The following is a 15,977-nucleotide window of genomic DNA, read 5'->3' on the forward strand; positions in this document are numbered from 1 at the left end:
GTGAAATAATCCGGGAAGTGACAACCTTGGATAAAAAGAACGTCGGATGTTTACCAAAAGCGGCTGAATACAAGTAATACAAAATATGGCAATGACAATATTTATAATTACAACATGATGCCGGAGGATATTTTAAATTTTACTGCATATTAAAATTATGGCGCACGCCACGATAAATTAAAAGGCGGGTCAATAGACGAAACTTAAGAAAAAGATTATGTATGAGTTACGAGCATCCATTCCTCTATTTCTGAAAATATATCATATAATCTGGGACCTGTTGTGGTACTGACCCACTCTCTTTGCCGCTCATGCACTTTACCCAATTTTAGCACTAGCTGGTTGTTATTTATCGTCCAGTAATGTCTCCCACCTTGGAAAGATTCCCTTCGCGAAGCCAATAAATAGGACATTTGTAACCGACTGTAATGTCTGTTGTGCTCACGCCTATAATGCGTTCACCTTGATTGAACCCGATGCAAACATTGCAATATGTATTCTTCCGAGTTTGCTGGCACCTCATTAGGTTTCACTTCACGTGGAGGGGAAGCCGAGCTGTGTGCAGTACAGTCAGACACGATAATAAGGATCTGTGCGTTTTATGCTATACATTATGCGCACATCTACTCAGCGATAATACGGGACAACAGTTTTGCCTGTACATTTAACTTCTACAGCACTGGCTAGTGGTCCCACTAACCTAATGTGATGTGAGCAGTTGCAGCTAAAACCTAAATCCAGACGACAGAGAAACCATATAGCTTCGAATGTTATTTCATTTTTAAACCGAATGAAAACAAATATTCGGCAAAACTCGTTATCTATGCTCCCAAGGGGACTAGACTCAAAACATATGTGACCTCGTTTTTAACCGGCATAGTATTGTTGAAAATTGCTAACCTAAACTACGAGCAGTCTTTCTGAGTGAGCTATGACGTAAAAGCAAATCGCAGGGATTTCACAGAATTGTTGAATATTGAAGCCATCGAGCACACCGTACAAATGCTCCTTCTTTTACAGTTTCTGTCGTACAACTGCAGTTTAAGGCAGATAGAAGGGATTTAAAACCTAATTAAGGGATTTGTTGCGAGAAATAACAATGCATTTAAGCTGCCAGACGTACTAGGACTAATGGCTCATCTCAGACCACATTTGTCATATAAAACAATGAAGGTAGTCTGGATAAAGAGTATATTTAACTTTTTCACAAAAATTTAATTTGTAATGTTTTCTTAATATAAACAGTCATTGTTAACAATTCTTTATAAAATGTCGATGTTTAAGAAATTACATTTGCAACGAAAACTGGAATTTTGCGTGTGATACGTAATTAGAAAGTCGAAGGCTTGCATTACTTATAAAAAATGATGATTAGATATGATGTAGGTAGCATACATTTGACGCATTTTATATTTAAAAGATGTAGATATTCGAACTAAACAAAAAAGAAAGAAAAAGAAAAGGAGACTCCACCGAAACTGGAACCAAAGGTCTACACAATATCCAGTTACCGTTCTCCCGCCCCACCGATTAAGCCAAACATCTCACTTATCTCAAGCCCTTAATGTCAGCAAATACAAGTTCTCCAGAAACTTAATATCCGATTTTTTTTCTGTAATGTTGTGAAAAATGTGGAGAACAACTAGTTTCTCGCTATTTTCCGTGCACCACGCCCGTGTTTCACTAGGGAGCAGGAAGCGGCTTCAGCCATTTCCACAGTACGTGTTAACAGCTCGACAATCAGAGTCCAAGTGGCGTTTAGGTGCACGGCGACCATAGCTGTTTCCTTAAATAAAAGCTACATTGCGAAAGAATGATTAAGAAAAACGTTGATGGTTGTTAATTAGAACACTAATGATATGTAATATATACTGTAGTGGTAAGTTACAAATTATTGTTCCATATCCGGCGGCACTGAATGTCAGGGTCGCACAAAGTGCTTCAAGGTTGCAGCAAGGAAGTGGAATCCAGGGGCAACGGACGTGGATAATCGTTGGTGTGTCAACAATGCAGTTGAAAGAAAGGGAACTGCTCCAAACAAGCGTATGGTTAGGGTTTGAAGAAATCTTTCTACGCAAAGAATATGCATCATCAGTATCAACGGGTGTTAGAGATTATATGCATTGCTTAGGTGCTTTAGCATTTTCGTGCACTGAAAAAATATGTGAACCATTTCACTGTATACGTTTGCTCTATGAACGTGGGAAATTATTTTTGTAGGCCTTGAGCACCAGTGGGCTAAGCGTTATCGTATTTTCAGAGTAATGAAAGGGACCATCCAATGATGAAGAAGACAGTATGCGTCAGATTGTCAATGTATTCGTGTTAGAGTATATGAGAATGAGGGAATTACAAGAAGAAACGCAAGACAGGATTGTAAAACATTGGGATTCCGATTACAGTCATGAGGATCCCTATCTTTCCCCAAATGAGGAAGAAGACGATGAAGATGAAAATACATTACATAGAATATAAGAGAAAGAAAACGGGGACAAAATAAAGGAAGAGAGATTCTTCTGCAGGTACCAATAAAAAAGGAATAAGTAGCTTTTACTTTTGCTACATTTTATAATGCATAACGAACTGTCTCTATTTCTTTTTTAGAGACTGAGAATAAATTATTTATTGCAAAACAGGTTAACGCTGGAAATTGCAACCAATTAGGCACGATGGGAAAACATCAAACAAAAATGTACCGCACATAAGTCCTGGCCCCTCGACAAACATTGATCCTAAAATCGGTAACAGTCAATTACACTGCGTGAAAAAATGACAGAAGCACAAACTTCATGGATTGAGAGGGTTTGTAATGTTACTGGAGCGATTACAATTTGAAGTCAAATTTATAAAGAACTTGTCAGTATGGCCCGCATATCAGTGTGACATTGCACCCCCTCTCGCCTGGATGCAAGCAGTGAGTCTGTTAGGAAGGTTGTCATAGTACGTCAACATCAGGCAGACAGTTCACAGTGACACATGACATATTTAAACGGGCATTGTCTTGTTGAAAGCTGGCACCAAGCAACTGTCGTCTGAGAGGTAACCCATGACGGCGAATTGGTGTGGCCGGAGTGGCCGAGCAGTTCTAGGTGCTACAGTCTGGAACTGCGCGACCGCTACGCTCCCAGGTTTGAATCCTGCCTCGGGCATGGATGTGTGTGATGTCCTCAGGTTAGTTAGGTTAAATTAGTTTTAAGTTCTAGGGGACTGATGACCTCAGAATTTAAGTCCCATAGTGCTCAGAGTCATTTGAACCATTTTGAACGAAGTGGTGTTCCTGGGCATGGTTCCCCTCCAGACGAAAATGACTATGTTGTGGTCATCGCTGGTCACTGACCAAACCTCTGGGATGACACAGAATTTTGGAGGGGGTCTATTACCTGTGCTCGGATGGCAGGCGCTGATAAGAAGGCGTTACAATCAACTCGGTTCACAAGTTGGTCCTCGCTTGAGATGGTCAGAAGTCGTCGACCAGAGCATTGAAGACAAGTATGCCTACCCTTACATTTCCTTTGCAGCCCAATTTCGGGTCACTGCCATCCTCAATGCCCCACAAATTTAGACATTACACGATTCGACCAGCCGGCCAAATGGAGACCAACAATGAGGCCCCTTTCAAACTCTTTCGGCTCTTCATAACGGTGTCTCACGCGAGTATACAGCATCTCCGTGTTCTTTATAGTGATCACTCACCATCTGATGGTGATCCCGATACTTGTATACCCTACCAACAATACCAAACACGAAGAACACAAATTCACTTTGGTGGCCATTCCAATTGTCATTTACATACAGGCCGATAGTTTCTATGTGTATAAAGCTATATTGTCATCCCACCACCTCTTCGTGATATTTCATTTTTTAAAGTTGGGCAGTGTACATTTTGTGTAACTTGTGCAATTTTAATCTGAATATATAGATACGACCAGTACAAAAACTTGTCATATTCCCATAACCCTCATGAAGAGTTTAACTAAACTGCCAGTCAATGACCAGTTTCCACTTGTTTCAGCTGGACACCCAAAGGCTGAAAAGGCTGCTGGCCGCATTGTAAATGGTGCCCCAGCCTCACTCGGCCAGTTCCCACACCAGGCGTCCATGATCATGGACTACTCCTACATGTGTGGTGGATCGCTGATCTCCGCCTCTGTCGTCCTAACAGCGGGGCACTGCGCCTCCGGGTGAGTAAAACCAATGTACCAACGCCAAGATCCAGAAAGTGGTCTCATGCTTATTCGAAAAAAAGACTACGTTCATTTGCTATTGTAAGACTTGAAGTCAAATTACACTGACGAAATATTCCTGTGTTATTACCTTAAAACAATACTGCCTTGAAGCAACGTTTCGACAAGCTTCCTACTTATCAACTTCAGGACAGGGACTGGTATCCTGTATGAAGTCATCTTCAATATACTATGAATTGCACTCTTCTTGCCTTGAGGGATCGGCAGTTGCCCTCATCTGACACAGCGCAACACGATCTACCGTATTAGCCTACTTACCATTTATCCGTCTTCTGCGTTCTATCTTCTCTCTCTCTTCTATCATCTATCTATCCACATACAAAATGAAGTGCTTAGTCGCTGTTCTATCAGGATCTACTGTAGGGGGAGGGGGGATATTGATATGGGTTTCACTGACAGATAGACTGACTTATGACGAAGGAATGCGTATATAATTTTAAATACTTCATTCAACTACGACGAATTAAATACCACCGCTGCTGTGAAAAGCATGTTGAATGTCATTGACATCTAGTGGTGAATGGAAGAACTCGTTGAAAGCACAGTTCTGCAAAGTGCGAAGCACTCCACTCAAACAGAGTGCATGCGTTCTGCTTTCTTTGATGTACCACCATGCGGAGAGATCAGCGCAGAATGCTTAGTGTGGATGTGCATTCACGCAATAAGAGAAAGAAAAAGAGATATAAATTTCTAACGATCTCTCTCTCTCTCTCTCTCTCTCTCTCTCTCTCAGGTAGATCCTATTACCATTGGTTATCAACATTTTAATTAAACCATGATGTTCTCCCTTCATTACCCTGAGAAATCACTCCAAACGTCATTAACTACGGAACAGACAACATTCAGGCCTCCTGAGAACTTCCCTGGCGTGCACTACTTAAATGGTCTAAGTTGTTCTCTGATTTTTATTCATAGCCATGCGCAGTGGTGGTTATACCGCAAACCCCGACAATTCGTCCGTCGTAAATAACCGTGTGAAGCCGGAAGGTGCTGCTAGTTCAATTATAAAAACAAATCGTTTTCAACATCTTATAAGAACATCCGAGAAACTGTAGCACATTCCTAGAACTCTCCACTGAAACCAACACATTACTATTCTGAACAAGCTTCTGGTAGATGTTTTACTCCACTGCTGAAGTCGAGGAATGTTGTGCGCTACACACATCCCTGAACGAGAAAGTACCTCATGCGGAGACAGTGGAGAGCAATTTGGCAGGAGTAAGGTCTGGTCTTCATCCTTAAATCATGACATGTGAATTCAGGAACTCAATCGTTCCTTGACAATGCCATCACACATTTACTGTCTCATCAAAGCTTGTGTTCAGACTCTGACGACATCGCCATAGACAAGATGTCTAGTCTACCTACTTCGTATTTTTTTCTCGCTTTTTGGGAGGGGGTGGAACTAGGGGTAACGTATATAACGTTTATTTCCAAATTATCACACCACAAAGTAATTCTGGAGCTGTAGGACTTTGCCAAATTAAAGTTTCTTGCTACCCATCCTGATGTACAGGTGGAGTATCTGAGAGAAACAGCCTATCTATCGAACTACCGAACTACAACTCCTGCTCGATACCTACGGAAATAAGGCTATCTAGAGGGGTAAATGAACGGTGTTTTCCGAATAATAGCAGAATTAAATATATGGTGCAGTCCATTAAAACCGACTAGGCGTTGCAATGTTAGTTGTGGATAGACCAAACACTCTGCATTATCTTGTGGCACTGGGTGTAGCGTACAAAAAGAGTTCCTTTATATGAAATTTGCAAAACAGAGAAACAATGACGGACACTCCTTATGACAACTTCGAACAGGTCATGGTGCTGTACAGTGCCAAAGGGATCTGAGAGTCTGTAATCAAAGACGCGGTGGAAATAACGACAGATAGTCACGAATTTAGTATTGGAGGGGAGCGTGGAGGGTAAAAATCGTAGAGGCAGACAAAGACATGAATACACTTAGTAGATTCAGAAGGATGTAGGTTGCAGTAGGTACTGAGAGATGAAGAAGCTTTCACAGGATAGAGTAGCATGGAGAGCTGCATCAAAGCAGTCCAAGGATTGAAGACCACAACAACAATGCTCTTGTCAAGCGAGACAACAGGTTTCGTCCAGGTTTCCCACAGTCATTCGGCAAGAACTGCCTCGACAGAGCGGCGCTCGCAGCAGGCTTCTTGGACTACCAGCCCATAGCTCTACCTCAAGTCCCCTACTGTCTCATACTCAAAAACCTGTCGGAAGTTTCATTATTTGCTATCCTTTCTGGTGTTGCTATTCTAGTTGCCACTATTTATATATGGTTACATAGCATTTCAGTGGCGTTGGATTAGGACTGGGGGTTGTGCATTCGTGAGTTCAGCTTAACAAATATACATAAAATTTCTTGCAATAGGTCAATAACAGTTAAACAGAACTTAGTTTTTACCCCAATTTAGTTCTACAAGCAGAGCTAAAACAAGAAAGTAACAATTAAATGATTTCGACACAAGCAAACATAAATAAATCTGGGAGACAAAATAATAATTACAATACATGGCACTATAGATTTACAGTTTCTGTACTTAACCACTGGACACAAAGACAACTTACCGACATAAGGTTACCCACCTAATGCTTACACAGTCGAAAACATGGCTGAACTGTGTAAGCATTCACTTGAGCACGAACAACTGCTACAATTCCGCACTGCATTGGTAATTACCTGACACAGGTCGAAATCTGATCTGCGTTGTGACTATAAATGTCATATTAAAACAACTTAATTCCACGACTGATTGCTGCTCTATCTAACCCAATATAACCACAGTCGTTGCGTGCACCCACCCCATGAAGGTCAAGCGGATGAATGCTTCGATTACTCCAACCGTCTTCTTTGGGCCCATCTACGCGCCCTTTCTGAAATGCTAACATGTGGATATGATGTTCTCGTGTCTGTGTTCGAGTCGTATTTACGGTCCAATTGATTACACGGAGTGAAATTCACAAAGCCTTTATGTCCTGGTACCGAAATGTCTCATGTTTACTATTCTTGCCGCCTGTAAGATGAAATTGCGCTTCAGCGATACACATCGTCCAAAGTTCACAATTTTACAGATCCACTGATCCATGTGTTTTCCTGTCGGTGGCGATAAGCCACGTCCGTCAGTTCTTACAGTGATTTCAACTACCTCGGACCTGTCCTCCATTATTTCCGTTTACTTATATGTTCAGTCTATTTACATCGCTCGTTTTGTGTTTTCATCCACACTTGTCTATACGCAGTGTTCAGACTCTGTTCACCCAATAGATCAGCTCACATTCTGAATTTTCATTCCTTCTTCTGGGGATTCAGGTCATGGGCTTTCTAGTCAGCTAGTGTAGATTGCAAGAATTTGTGCCGAGATTAGCGGTTTTGCGGAGCTGTCACCCCTGAGCAGATGCAAAAGTGGCGAGGTAGGATATTGTTATGGATGTGAGCCTTTTCCTTTTCTTTCTTTTCTAGTTTTAAATGTTGGCCATCAAGGAGATGGCATTTTTGCGGTGTTAGTAGGAGCAGTTGCGCCTCCAGGAACAGCAGAAAAAGCTGCAGCACGAGCAGATGCAGAAACTGCTCAAACAGAATACGGAGTAGCTCTGCTGTCACACTCTGCTGTCACACTCTGCTCTGAAGACGGGGCAAGTGCCTAGGGAGAAGCCTCCCCTCCACCAGTGCCCGCCCTCCCCCCCCCCCCCTCCGCAGAGCCCTCAAAAGCATTTTCTTCGCATAAATGGGTTTATGAGTCAGCAGGGCGACGGTGTCGGTCATGGCATATTTCTACCCGTAGGTAGGATATTGTTATGCGTGTGACGCTTTTCCTTTTCTTTCTATTGTAGTTTTAATTGGTGGCCATCATGGAGATGGTATTTTTGCAGTGCTAGTAGGAGCAGTTGCGACCCCAGGAACCGCAGAAAAAGCTGCAGCATGAGCAGATGCAGAAACTGCTCAAACAGAATGCGGAGTAGTTCTGCTCTCATACTCTGCTCTGAAGGCGGGCCAAGTGCCTAGAGAGAAGCCACCCCTCTACCCGTGTCCCCCCCCCCCCCCGCCCTCCTCGGAGCCCTCACCAGCTCTTGCTTCACATGAATGGATTTATGTGTCAGCAGACTGTGGACTAAATTGATACAGCGTGCACACCGCCCTCACCGTTTCCTTGGCCATCCTTTCACCCACAGAACAGGGTAGTGTGGTGTTGATCCCGCGACTCCCACTTCGGACTACATGGAGAACCAGCGCCTTCCTTTTGCCGCTCGCCTGTGGATTTGTTCTCATCCCCACTGATGCAGACGGACCATCCGTCACTCCAGCCTGCACCTTCTCCCGCCACTCCGTGACCTTTTCAGGGGTGACAGAATTAGCATTCCCGCTTGTGGACATCGATGTGGACGCAGATATATCGTAGGTTTAACTGCATAATAGTGTAACACGCTGCCACTAAAGGCGCGCTCAAAGCATTTTATAGGCAGGGTCACTGACCCAGGAGTTTACCTGTTTGCAGCGATAGACCAGCGCTGCGTTTTTAAGCTGATTTACACTTCCTTGTCTGGGGCGTTCACCTCGCTCTGTGCTTTGTTTCTGGAGCTTGGTTGTTCAGTTCCTCGCGCTGGTCACGTTTTGTGTTTTTCTCCATGCTTATCTCTATGCATTGTTCAGACTCTTTGCATCCCTGGTAGATCGACTCGAATGTCGAGTTTCCTTTCCCTCTTCCGAGGTTCAGCTCCCCAGATATGTAGTCGAGCCAGCTCCAGCTAGCACAGTTTACATTTGTGCCGACAGTGACGGTTCATGGCGTTTTTACGCCCTGTGCAGATACAAAATACACGATCCACAGACAAGTTGAGCACACGACTTCCCTCCCTGAGGTAACAAATGACTTCGGCGACAAGAAGAGTATCTGACCACAAAAGTAAAACAGACATAAAATTTCCAAAGTTTGAGTACAGCAGAGCCTATAATAGTATAGATTAACGCTGTCTGAAAGAAGAAGAAGAAAGAAAATTCTCCTGAATACTATTAAGTCAGCATATTCTTACTTCGTCACGCTAACCTGTGCTGTAACCTTCTTCTGCTGCGACAGGTTCAGCACGTGGGAGGTGAGGCTTGGACTCACCAGTCTCAGCATTATTGAGCCTAGCCGCGTGACCATCGTCACCGGTTCGGCGTCGGTGCACCCCGAATACGACGTCGCCGTTGTCTTCCTGGGTACCAACGTCCCGCTAAACAGTAAGTCCAACACATATGTGGATACATTATCATATAGACAAATAGTTTCCAACACTATCTAAAAATTTATCACTGTACACATTGCATAAATAGAATAGTCGTGGCGGACTGGAATTCGACATTAGGAAAAGGAAGACAAGGAAAAATAGTAGGTGAATATGGACTGGGTAAGGAATGAAATAGGAAGCCACCTGGTAGAATTTTTCGCAGAGCATAACTGAATCATAGCTAACACTTGGTTTAATAATCATGAAAGAAGGCTGTATACGTGGAAGAGACCTGTAGACAAGAGAAGGTTTCAGATAGGATATATAATGGTGAGGCAGAGATTTAGGAAGCAGGTTTCAAATTGTAAGACTTCCCATGGACAGATGTGCATTCTGACCACAATTTATTGGTCATCAACTGCTGATTAAAGTGAAGAAACAGCAAAGAATGATGGAATGATCGACAAGAACAGGGGAAAGGAATACAGTAAAAGAAGAATGGGTAGCTCTGAGAGATTAAATATTGAAGGCAGCAGAGGATCAAGTAGGTAAAAAGACGAGAGCTAGTAGAAAACCTTCGGTAACAGAAGAGATGTTGAATTTAATTGACGAAAGGAGAAAATATAAAAATTCAGTAAATGAACAGGCGAAAAGAAACACAAACGCCTCAAACATGGGATCGACATGAAGTACAAAATGGATATGCAGCAATGCTTGGAGGACAAACTGAAGAATGTAGGAGCATATATCATAGGAATAAGGTAGATACCGCATACAGGAAAATTAAAGTGAAAAGAGAACCACCTATATGAATATCTAGAGATCGGATGGAAAACAAGTCATAAGTAAAGAAGGGAAAGCAGAAAGATGGAAGGAGTATGTAGAAGGTCTACACAACGGTGACGTGAGGGGAGCAGGAACGATGAAAATGACAAAATCGACCTTTCTTGGTTTTACCATTATAAAATGATTTGGAGTTTTCTGAATAAAACAAATCAAGTTTCACCCTTTTAAGTCAATTCGAAGTGTGTATTTTCTCGCTGCAAAGTTGACGCGCCGCGTAAACGGTTGTAGCGACTTGGGGTACCACCTCTGACGGCGCTGCTCGCTGGCTGCAAGCACGGTATCTTTGCGGAATTAGACAGTGTTTTGTTTTCCAACGTTGTATGGCTTTATCTCTGTGACAAGTGACTGTTCGTATCGCTAAACATAAACGCTATACCGTGTACGTTGACTTGTGGAGTTTGCTTCTTGTTGTTTAGCTGTTCAATTTTGCGTATTTGACGAATTTTGCTCTTACCTGTTTTACGTATTTGGTTTGTGGATATCAATATGCCCAGTTTCAGCAATCGAGTGTTTAAGAAAAGGCACAATGAGTAGAGGATGAAATATCTTGTTGTTTCGAAGGGAGATGCTGCTCAAACTGCTTCACCGACTACTCCAAATGAATGTGATATTACTTCTTCCAGCAAGAAACTTTGTGGCAGCATGAAAAATTTGAAAACTATGAAAGTGACAGTAATGATGTGAATGAAATAATTTACAATTTCTTGCTCTCTAATTTTTTTAACATAACATATTATACTAAATTTGGAAAAAAAGATGACTGGAATTGAAAATAACTTCATACATTGGTTTAAAATGTTATTGAAGTGTAACATATGTACTGCAGAAGTTTCATTTTCTAATTCTAACAGTATTCCTCGGAGTGGTAATAGTGGAAAAAGGTGTATGATATAAATGTTAAGCTAGTGCATGGCTTGCGTTGCATTGGCAAGGCCAGAGCTGCAGGTACAATTTTATGTGGAATTATGAACTTACCGAAATCACCAACCAAGTTTGGATTTTATAATGAATTTATGGGATCGTCTGCTGAAGATATTGCTCAAGCAACAATGAAGAAAGCAGTTGAAGTAGCTGTGACAGATAATGGGAATTGTAGAAATTTAACTGTTGTTTTAGATCAATCAGGGCAATGTAGAGGTAATAAATTTCTAAATGGAGTTGTGACAGCTACCAGTGGAGAAAGTTGCAAAGTAATTGATGTTGCTGTTCTCTCAAAACATTGTAGATGTAAGGGCAATACCAAGGCCAAACACAGTGGAAGTTGTGAAGCAAATTTTCATTGCACAAGTGGTGCGATGGAAGTAGAGAGAGTAAAAGCAAATTTTTCCAGATCACAGGAGTGATATAATGTATGATACACTAACTATCTAGGAGATGGTGATTCTCAGGGATATAAGGCTGTAGAGGAACTCAAACCTTATGGCAATTACATTCACATTAAAAAACAGGAGTGCACTGGACATGTGTGGAAGTGCATGGGGATTCGCTTGTGCAAACTAAAGCAGACATTAGGATCCCAGGAGCTTAACGATGTTAAGACTCTTGGAGGACGAGGAAGACTGTCAGATGAAGCAATTTATAAATTGCAGAGGCGCTATGGGTGTGCTGTTAGGCGAAATACGAGAAGCATTGAGCATATGAGGAGAGCAGTATGGGCATTATTTTTTCATACTGCATCAACAAATGAGCACCCACAACATGCACTGTGCCCCACTGGTGATGACTCATGGTGTAAGTACCAATCAGGAAAGGACTATGCCAATAAAAACAGTTTGACGAATGCTGTAATTGATGTAGTCAAGCCCATATTCAGTGATTTATCGAAGCCAAGATTATTGGAAAAGTGTTTGCAAGGGAAAACACAAAATCCAAATAAAAGTATAAATAATTTAATTTCTATTTGGATTCCCAAAAGAGTGTTTGTTCAGATAAAAACATTGCATTTTGTAGTGTATGATGCAGTGGCAACATACAATGAAGGAAACATGATCAAATATGATGTGGTGACACGTTTAGGTTTCCAAACAGGACACAACACCATTTCCACAATGCAGCTAATTGATGAAGATATACTAAGAGGTGCAGGAAGAAGAGACAAAAACCTACAACACGAAGCAAAAGGGAAGAAAAGACCAGTGAAAGGAAATTAACCCTGGAAAAAGACGAGGATACTGATAATCCATCATATGGGGCAGGAATGTATTCAAAAAGTTTAGAAGGTATTTCCTGTAACTTTAAAATTTTCCATCTTTGAGGAACATTTTCTCAAAAACTGCAAACACTATACCAATGAAATTTATAACAATATTGTTTACTTCCTTTCCTTCATTTTTATATCAAATTGTAAAAAAAATATTGTATAATATAAGAATTATAGAAGAAAAAGTGCAAAATTTTAGAGAAAAAGATAAGCGTATGTTAAAAAAATTGTAAAATAAAAATCAATAAATATTTCTTAACATAGCGTTATAACTTTGTAGAGAAACAGTCAGTAAACATGTAGTCCAGATTTCAGAGTAATGTGTTTAATGGTTTTAGAAAACATGTTCCTTCTATTTGCTAAAATTAGCATGGTGGAAATGGATCGTTCAGACTCCCCTTAAGTGACGGCAATATTATAGAAATGGAAGAGGACGTAGACAGCGATGAGATGGGAGATATGATACTGCGTGAACAAATTGACAGAGCACTGAAAGACCCAGGTCGAAACAAAGCCACGGGAGCCGACAACATTCCGTTGGAACTACTGATAGCCTCGGGAGAGCAAGCCATAGCAAACTCTTCCATATGGCAAGCAAAATGTATTAGACAGGCAAAATATCATCAAACTTCAAGAACAATATAACAATTCCAATTCCAAAGAAAAGAGTTACTGACGAGTGTGAAATTACCGAACTATTAAATTAATAAGTCACGGTTGCAAAATATTAACACAAATTCTATAGAGAACGATGGAAAAATTGGTAGAAGGGAGAATCAGTTTGCATTCCGTAGAAATGCTGGAACATGTGAGGCAATACTGACCCTACGACTTATCCTAGAAGAAAGATTAAAGAAAGGCAAATCTACGTTTCTAGCATTTGTAGACTTATGAAAGGCTTTTGGCAATGTTACCTGGAATGCTTTGTTTCAAATTCTGACAGTGGCTGGGGTAAACTACAGGGAGCGAAAGGCTGTTTACCATTCGTACAGGAACCATATGCCAGTTAAAAGAGTAGAGGGGCACGAAAGGGAAACAGTGGTTGAGAAAGGAGTGAGACTGGGTTGTAGCCTATCCCCCATGTTACTCAATCTGTATACTGAGCAAGCAGTAAAGGAAACCAAGTGGGAATTAAAATCCAGGCAAAAGAAATAAAAACTTTGAGATTTGCTGGCGACACTGTAATTCTGTCAGAGACATCAAAGGACCTGCAAGACAGTTGAACGGAATGGACAGTGTCTTGAAAGTAGGATACTAGATGAAGATTAACAAAAGGAAAATGAGGACAATGGAATGTAGTCAAATTAAATCGGGTGGTGCAGAGGGAATTAGATTAAGAAATGAAACAAATTTAAAATAGTAGATGACTTTTGCTATTTGTGCAACAAAATAATTGCTGATGGTCGAAGTAGAGAGGATACAAAACGTAGACTGACGATGGCAAGTGAAGCGTTTCCGAAGAGGAGAAATTTGTTAACATCGAGTACAGATTTAAGTGTGAGGAGATATTTTGTGCAAGTATTTGTATGGAGTGCACCGATGTATGGAAGTGAAAGATGGACGATAAAAACAGTGATTGCTACTCAAATTCACGAATCATGTCTGTGCCATTACCTCCCCTATTTCGCGGTAATGCCAATCGAGCTTCCCTTCTTTGAAGTTTTCCGATGTTATCCGTCAGTCCTACCTGATGCGGATCCCACACCTCACAGCATACTCCAGAATAAGGCCGACAAGCACGGTGTTAACAGTCTCTTTAATAGACCTGTTACACCTTCCAAGTGTTCTGCCATTGAATCGCAGTCTTTGGTTTGCTCTACCCACAACATTATCTATGTGATCGTTACAATTTACGTTATTTGTAATTGTAGTCGGTAAGAATTTAACTGAATTTACAGGCTTCAGATTTGTGTGGCTCATTGCGTAATCGAAATTTAGCTGATTTCTTTCAGTAATCTTCGCACCATACAAATATCTTATCTAAATCGCTTTGATCATCTGATGACTTTACAAGACGGTAAATGATAGAATCATCTGCAAACAATCTTAGACAGCTACTCTAATTGTTTCCTATGTCGTTAACATAGATCAGGAACAATAGAGGGCCTATAACACTTCCTTGACGAAAGCCGGATATTACATCTGTTTTACTCAATGACTTTCCATCTATTACTACAGGAAACCACTAATCCAGTCGTACAAGAGGCATTATTCCATAGGCACGCAGTTTGGTTAGAAGTGATTGTGAGGAACGGTGACGGAAGCCATCTGGAAATCTAAAAATATGGAATCAATTTGACGTCGCCTGTTGATAGCACTCATTACTTCATGAGTATGAAGAGCTAGTTGTGTTTCATAAGAACGATATTTTCTGAATCCGTGCTTTGTGTCAGTAAATCGTTTCCTTCGAGCTACTTCACAATGTTCGAACACAGTATTTGTACCAAAACTCTACTGCGAATCGACGTTAGTGATGTGGTCCTGTAATTCAGTGGATTATTTGTACTTCAGGTTTTTCGTATTGGTGTGACTTGAGCAATTTTCCAAAACCTGACTGGTATACAATTTGGACCGGAGGTCTTGGCTTTATTAAGTTATTTAAGCTGTTTTTCTACACCGAGGATATCTACTTCTATGTTTCTAATCTTGATAGTAATCTTTGGGGTGAGGACGACAAAAGCAACAATAAATATAAAGTTCGAGGAACTTTAATGCATTCCAGTCGTAAAATCTACGGTTACTGATCTGAAGATGCTATTGGCGGCACTTTTACTTCACTAATGCCATCAAAGAACGTTCATTAGTGCACACATCTTTCAGCGAGAAAATTTCTCATACGGAGGCAATGGACGAGCAAGTTCCTCCTATGGAGACAATGGCCTGGGATTCGGGAGGAGCGAGGATCTAACCCAAATCCTTAAATCATTAAGCGCTAACTTGGGACTTATGAATCACTGTCAAAGCCATTGCAGGTTTTCTGACATATCAGAGCTTGTGTTCCGACCAAAGAGGGATTAGGGTGGGGGGTTAGGGGGTTGGGGGAGGGGGGGTTGAATACCGAATCTTTGTAAATAAACACATCAGGACGTAACTTCACATAATAGACTGTATGACATTGCCAAAATAACGCCTTATGCGCTAATTGTATTTCACTGGAAAAGAGGATATATGGGGTGTTAAAAATATTTTGAAAGGTGGTATATCAAGGAAAACAAGACAAAAAATCCACTAAATACATGCTCCAAAATGCGTACCTTAAGAGCTATGACCATTTGCTTTTCTTCGCTAGTGTGAAACACATATCTTGTATTGCAAGCTCTTTGTTACTACGAATAATTTATAGAACGCAGTGAACAAATGAGGACACACTCCATTGTTACTGTCCATGGATACAGAGTGCAGTAAACATTTGTTAGTTTTGTAGCTGTGAATGGTATTCAGAGTTCTGGGAAGTGCAGA

At 41.1% G+C, this 15,977-nt stretch overlaps 2 protein-coding genes across 3 annotated transcripts in view; both read left to right on the top strand.

The window, feature by feature from the left end:
- The window catches only part of LOC126327949 (brachyurin-like), a 226,800-nt gene that overhangs the window by 92,459 nt on the left and 118,364 nt on the right, over positions 1-15,977 (top strand). The window lies entirely within an intron of this gene.
- LOC126327897 (brachyurin-like) overlaps positions 1-15,977 on the top strand; it is a 141,911-nt gene that overhangs the window by 7,570 nt on the left and 118,364 nt on the right. The window contains exons 3-4 of one of the 2 annotated variants that reach the window (XM_049995930.1): positions 4,013-4,181; positions 9,340-9,485. The exons of the other annotated variant lie outside the window; for it this stretch is intronic. Of the exons in view, the coding sequence (XP_049851887.1) occupies positions 4,013-4,181; positions 9,340-9,485 (315 nt within the window). The remainder of the gene's footprint in view (positions 1-4,012; positions 4,182-9,339; positions 9,486-15,977) is intronic. 2 annotated transcript variants of the gene reach the window in all.

Source organism: Schistocerca gregaria, chromosome 2 (genome assembly GCF_023897955.1).
Source record: "Schistocerca gregaria isolate iqSchGreg1 chromosome 2, iqSchGreg1.2, whole genome shotgun sequence".
Taxonomy (NCBI): Eukaryota; Metazoa; Arthropoda; class Insecta; order Orthoptera; family Acrididae; genus Schistocerca; species Schistocerca gregaria.